Genomic DNA, 6,994 nt, shown 5'->3' on the forward strand with positions numbered 1-6,994 from the left:
AAATACTTTCTGAAGAATTTTGAATATTTATTAGAAATTGTGAACAATTTCGTAAAGGGAAAATAATGTCTGAAAATTTCGGTTTTTTTTTTGAATAACGCGACAAACTTCCGAACCAAGTTATTGTAGCTATAATTTTTAACAATTCTGAATCATTTTTACAAACACGAACATCTTTTGAAAAACACGAAGATTTCTAGAAAAATATGAACAAATTTGAAACAAGGAACTTTTCTAGAAAAACAAACAAAATTGTTCGCTTTCTAAATAAATGAAATCATGGACAATTTTTCAAAAACTAATAATAAAATAAATGTACAAAAATTTGAAATTGTGAACATTTCTATTTAATGCGAGCAAATTTTGAAAATGTGTGAACATTTTTCGAAACAACAGACAATTTAAGAATTTTGAAACATTTTTTGAACAAATGTGAAAGAGTTGAACTTTTTTATAAAAATTGGCCATTTTTTTAAAGTCCAAACATTTTACAAAACACGAAAATATTTGTAATTCTGAACACTTTCTAAAAAAGCAGAAATTCCAAATTCTGAAATTATTTTGGATATTTGTGTTTTTGCTAATTGTGAGTTCACGAAAATAAATAAATAAAAATGAACATAGAAACGGCAAAAATGAAAAAGAGAAAATAAAATAAAAAAATCAAAAGGAAAAAAAGTTCAGGGAAGAAGGTTCTCAAAACCGATAGTCTCGTTGTGGCATAGTGGGCTGGCCGACACTTTGACGCAGAGAACGTCAAACATGGTTTTCCTCTTTTTTTCCCAGGTTAATCGGATAGCCGAAACGGGCCAAACAATCCTACAAAGCGAAATGGGCCACGCTTGAAACTGAGGCCGCGTTCAAAAGAGGATTGCCCAATGAAAAATCAGAAGGAAAAAAACCCCAGCGAAAAAAAATATCAGAGCCAGGTTTCGATCCTGGGACCTGTGGGTTATGGGCCCACCACGCTTCCGCTGCGCCACTCTGATTATTGTTGTTCAGTTGACGATGTCTTGCTACTTACCAGGATCAGCATACTGCCTGCATGCAGCCGCTCAGCTAGGTAGATGAACATGAAGCAGTCAAGTAATGCCTAAAAATATGAGAATTTTGGTGAAGGCCAGGAAAGTGAAAAGATGGACATGTGCAATAGGCATTTTAAATCTCAGGCCTCTAGTTCAAACCTATTTAAATTAAATTCAGATAAGTTTGAATTCAAACACTTCCAATTCGGGTGAAACCTCTTTTTGTGGGGCTACCGCCAGTAGATATCAATCCATGCCTCCTATGTACTCCCTCTGCTATAATATAGTGTGCATTGGTTTCCACAAAAGTAAAACTACACAAACTCTGACCAAGGTTTAGAGAAAAATAATATCTATATCTACAATACCAAATATAGGGGTACAATATAAAAATATATTTCATGATGAATCCAATGATGTTTATTTGGTATTTATTATAGATGTTGATAATTTTTCCTATAAATTTGGCCAAAGTTTACCAAATTTGACTTAAAACAAATCTAATATGTGCAATATTTTGGGATGGAGGGAGTAATTACTTCTACTTAATTACTGTCCATTTGGTACTACCTATGTCTGGGTTTATTGGACACCCTCGTATTTTGACATAGACTTTGACCATCTATATAACTAATAAAATATAAATTATAATCCACACACACAAATATACATTGTTGGATTTGTATTCCAAATAGTATTTAGACAGTATAATTTTGTTGACACATGTTTTACATTTTATTAGTGAAATTTAAGGTCAAAATTTCAGACTGAATTATGATATCTGCATTGTCAGCATCACACAACAGGCATGAGATGAACAAATGCATATGAGATCTTCAAGATTCATATGTGCTGACAAAATTCGATGGTGCAAGAAAATGGATGATCCTTCCATATGTATTGATCATTCAGAATAGTCTTCACTATACTGCTCCGTGTCTCCTAAATAAGCCCGAACATTACATGGGACGTTCATTTCCTCGATCACCATGATCGTACCCAAATTGTGCGCTGATTAAATAGGGACAGAGGGAGTACTTTTATTCACCAGAAAAATCGATTCTATAAGCCCCACAAAAATAATAATTTAATTTTATAAGAAAAGAAAATTACATCCAAACGTACTTGCAAAGTTCACTGATATGAAATTGCAGGTTTGAAGAGTTTATTGGTCGATCCAGATGATCATGGACTAGTATAGCTAGAACAGTTGGCCAGATTCACGCATCCTCAACGGCTAGCGAGTTACAACATGCTCGTTATAGTGAGAGCGATGGAGCAGCCTGCAGTGAACGTGGCATCCTCGGCGGCCAGAAGTGCCTAGCTTGCGGAACCCTTCCTCGCAGGTGTCGATGCGCGATATCACTCCTCTGAGGGTCACCTCCGTGTCCTGCAAATTACCTGACTCGATGCCCTTCACCGCGGCTTCAAGACAGTTCAGTGTGATCGTGTAGTGCACGTGACACTCGAAGAGGCACCCGTTGACCTTATTGTCCGTCCCCGAGGCCATTAGGGCATCGATGCGCTTGCGGGTGTTCGCGGCCTCTACTTGGGTGATCTTTATGGCGATGACGACGAGGCCGCGCTTGTCCGCAGTGGGGTTGGTGTTGTTGGCTTGGAAGAACAAGATGCAGTAGTTGTAGGAGATGTACTTGTTTCTTGCGGCGACGGACTTGCATGTGTCATCTAGAGTGGAAGCGCTGGATGAGACGAGGATGAAGAGGAGGAGGGTGAGACACGAGAGAGCTTGACGGTGCCTTATGGTTTGTGCCACGACTACCTTGATGAGTATATAATAGTGATCCTAAATACAGAAATACTTGATGAGTAGGTTAATCTTGGGCGCCCGAACTACTCAAGAAAGAAGAAACGGTTAGCCAGGTTTCGATCCTAAGACCCGTGGGTCATGGGCCCACCAGGCTTCCGCTGTGTCACTCTGATCTTCCTGTTTATGATTCGATGTCCACTATACATGTATGCGATCAGCATCGCATCGTGTTTATGTTTTGCTCCGTAGGTTTTTTTTTAAAACATCAAAACTTGAACATCATTTTTTTTGAAAAAAAATCGGAGAATGTAGAGTCCCAAAAACTAGAAGATCTATCACTAAACGAGTTCCTCGCAAGATCATTTTGCAACTTCATTTGCTTCCCACGTGCAATGGGTATACGAAACATCAGCATGGCTTCTGCTGTACTCTTTAGGTCTTTTTTGTTGCTGTTGTGACAACTATGTACAATTGTTTCTTAAATGTAAGATGTCTACCAAAACGTCGCGTCGTACGAATTCCAATGGCAACTCAAAGACAGCATGCCGAGCAGCAGTTGAGAGAACACTTGAACAATGGGCCGAAATAAAAAATCAAAACTCTAAACAATAATTATCAGAACCAGGTTTCGATCCAGGGACTTGTGGGTTATGGGCCCACCACGCTTCCGCTGCGCCACTCTGATTGGTTTGGTAATTCTACGATGTTTACACAAATTATCTTAGAGGGTGGAGTGTACAAGATTGCATCGTGCAACTAACCGGCACTCCTCATATCCGGCCCATATCTGAGCGCATATGGAGATGTCCGAATGCGGGTGCCACGTAAGATTGACCGCAAGGTCACACGCGGAGACCGTTAGTTCAACAGGTACCTCATCCGGTCCTCAGTGCGGACGCATTCATGGCGCCGCATAACGTCGCTCCGGCGTGCCGCCCGAGGGAGCAAGTAGGACTCCGACATCCTCGGCCCCACCCAACATTGAGATAGAGCCCGTGCTTTTGTAGTTGGCCACACTGTTTCCACGGCAAAAATTTCCTATCTCCTCTTTCATCCCGTCCCTTTCCACCCAATTCCCGTCCTTTTTTGGCGCCGCGGACCCATGGACCCGCAGAAGAAGATGCTGGAGACAACGGCGGTGGGGGATCTGGCGATCACGCTCGCCCGAAAGATCAACTCCGAGACAAGGCAAAGGCGGCGCCAGTCAAGAAGTAGAAGGTCGGGGGAGGCGGAGGGAGGTCGTGGTGGACGACGTGGAGGTAGCGGACGTGGTGGAGGGCAGAGCCTGGGACTCCAACATTCATGTACGTACTATATAATGGTCGAATCAATACAACAGAACAAAAATATTCTAGCCATCCAATGGTTATTTTCTACAAAATCAAGTCGAATGACATAAAAAATGTAGAACTAGAACGTTAATATGCCGCAAAGTCTTGTAAATGCATGAATAGTAACAAACATTCCTATTTCTACGCATGGTAGCATGTAGAATTTTTGTCCATCTAATAATCTTCTAATATTAAAGAAGAATTGGTAGATTCACCTCACCTCTTCCTCGATTATTTCCTGCCCACGTCATCATCCCTGTTTGGTTACCGTAGAATTTTTAAACTATATCAATCAATGCCGCACAAAACAAAAACCAATGCATATAGAGTAATTTGAAATAATGTGAACAAAATCAGTACTATACCTTCCTTCTACTCATTTCCTTAAAACAAAAAAAAACATCCAATTTCTGAAAAAGATCATCTAGCCTCTTTTTTTGCAAGAAGTGTCGTCTAGCGTTGGACAGAAGGATCTCGTGAATTATGGAGAACATCATTCGTTTTTTATTCTAACTAGTTTCATCGCTAGGTGGTCTATGAATCTGGATGTAATTTTCATTATTTCTGTTGTTCGCTATACTACCGTAACTGCAGGTGAATAGATTGACAGTTTCCTAAAAAAGTATAGCATGCGTAGTGCGGTTAAATGCCTAAAGCGAGCATCGCCAAAATTTAGAAAAGGTATCATTTATGCGTCTCGTTTCTTTTTTTCATCGTCTTCACATTCTGCCACATGTTCGTACTCAACAATGTCAATGTAGAACGGGCCATAGAAAAAGCACTCACGACGTCTCTATAATAGTGAAACATGCGTGGGACCCGTTTTGCCTACCAATAATTATAGGACAAATACCCCGCAAAAAATAATAATAATTATAGGACAAATGCAATGATGGTGATTGAAACATGGAAAGAAACCATCAAGCCGCACAACCATATTGAAGCTGGGTGGGCCGACTGCCGACACCTACTTGTCCCCGCCGCCGATCCATTTATGCACCACCTCATCCAGCGCCGTCGTGGCGGCGCCCCCCTTGCGGAGGCCCTCCGCCGCCGCCTTCTGCAGCTCCGCCACCTTGGCCCGCACCTCGGCGCCCTTGCCCTGCCCCGCCATCACCTCCCTCACCGCCGCGGCGATCTCCTCCCTCCTCTTCGTGTCCGGCACCCGTATCGCGGCGCCGACCCCCTCGCTCAGCATCACGGCGTTCTGCCCCTGCTCCGCGAAGAGGGGCCAGGCGACCATCGGCACGCCGTGCACCAGGCTCTCCAGCACCGAGTTCCACCCGCAGTGCACCAGGAAGCCTCCCGTGGCCTCGTGGGCCAGCACCTTTATCTGCGGGGCCCATGACGGCACGAGGAGGCCCACCTCCTTGGTCCTCTCGACGAACCCCTCTGGGAGGTAGGGTAGGGGGTCCTTCTTGCTCTCCGCGTCGTAGTAGTTGGCGTTCACCGCGCCCTCGTCGCTCGGGCTCCGCACCACCCACAGGAAGCGTTGTCCGCTCTGCTCCAGCCCCAGCGCGAGCTCCCGCATCTGCTCCGCCGGAAGCGAGCCGCCGGAGCCGAAGGAGACGAAGATGACCGACCTGGGCGGCTGCCGGTCCAGCCACTCAAGGCACGGTGCACGCGGCTCGTTGTCAGTCTCGACGGCGTCGGTCTTTATGAGCGGGCCGATGTTGTACACCGGAGGGCGGCCGGGCTGTGGGGCACGGAGGACCCGGGCGACGTCAGGCTCGACGGCGTCGAAGGAGTTGACGAGGATGGCCTCGGCGTCGCGGTAGCGCCTGGCGTGGTGCACCATCCAGCGGTAGCAGGGGTTGGACTTGTCCTGGAGCGGCGAGAGGATGTCCGGCCCCGGTATGGGCACGCAGCCGGGCAGCCTGACGGGCTCGGCGAGGTCCCGGAACTCGCCGGGCATGGAGACGTCGAGCTCCGGAAGGTGGAGGATGAGCGTGAGGACGTGAAGATTCGTCGGGAAAAACAGGTACCTCCTCACCACGCCGGCGGCCGCCGCGGCGTCGAAGGAGTCGGCCCCGAAGAGGTCGGCGACGAACGCGACCAGCCTTGTCGTCTCCTTCAGCCCTGAGAGGACCCCCGTGAGCGCGGGCACCACGCGGGCGCACTCCTCGGACATGAGCGTCTCGATGGCGGCGTCGGGCGGCAGGTCGGAGAGGTCGACGGGAGGGAGAGACAGGGAGGCGATGGCCGGCGGGAGGGAGGCGAGGAAGGCCCGCTGCGTGGCGGAGGCGGTGGAGGCGAAGGTGATGAGCGTGGCCGTGGCGCCGTGCCGCGCCGCGAGGCGCTTGGCCAGCTCCGCCAGCGGGATCAGGTGGCCCATCCCCGGCGTCACCAGCATCGCCACGTGCGGCGCGCGGCCAGCCTCCGCCCCCGCCCCCGCCTCGGCCGTGCCGCCGCGGCAGAGCACGCCGCCGTTGGCCTCCTCCATCTCTGTTGCTCTGCGTGTGTCGTCGGTGCCGGTTTGGTTGGAGTCGTGTGTTGATCTGGGAATGTGGGCGTGGGCGTGGGCGTGGGATATAGATAGAGCGGAGGAGGTCGGTGTCGTGGCATCTGTTCCCCGTTGGTGGTGGGGATGGGCCATGAGTGGAGAGAATCGGCGGCAATAATGGAGGTATCACGGTGAGGTCATCGGGGCGTCATGATCACGTACCTGCAGAACACTCCAGTAGCACGTAGGTTTACAAGAAGGGTATGTCTAGTACACACCTAGACGTGATATAGTTATGTCACATCTAAGCTCATATCCACTTTGTTTGTGGTTTATTTTTTGTCCTAGTTTTTCTTTATTTCTTGTTGCTGTATTATATATTTGTAGGAGCTTAGATGTGACATCTTTAAAAAACATCTACAGATAT

General features: G+C 47.2%; 1 protein-coding gene and 1 pseudogene across 1 annotated transcript; both read right to left on the bottom strand.

The window, feature by feature from the left end:
* Positions 1-2,270: 2,270 nt before the first annotated feature.
* Positions 2,271-3,014, bottom strand: LOC119271691 (annotated as a pseudogene).
* A 1,882-nt stretch (positions 3,015-4,896) lies between these two features.
* On the bottom strand, positions 4,897-6,621 carry LOC119266625 (UDP-glycosyltransferase 72B1-like). Its single transcript, XM_037547855.1, has one exon. The coding sequence runs from the start codon at positions 6,565-6,567 to the stop codon at positions 5,092-5,094; it is 1,476 nt and encodes a 491-aa protein (XP_037403752.1). The 5' UTR covers positions 6,568-6,621; the 3' UTR covers positions 4,897-5,091.
* Between the last annotated feature and the right edge of the window lie 373 nt (positions 6,622-6,994).

This window comes from Triticum dicoccoides, chromosome 3A, assembly GCF_002162155.2.
Source record: "Triticum dicoccoides isolate Atlit2015 ecotype Zavitan chromosome 3A, WEW_v2.0, whole genome shotgun sequence".
NCBI lineage: Eukaryota > Viridiplantae > Streptophyta > Magnoliopsida > Poales > Poaceae > Triticum > Triticum dicoccoides.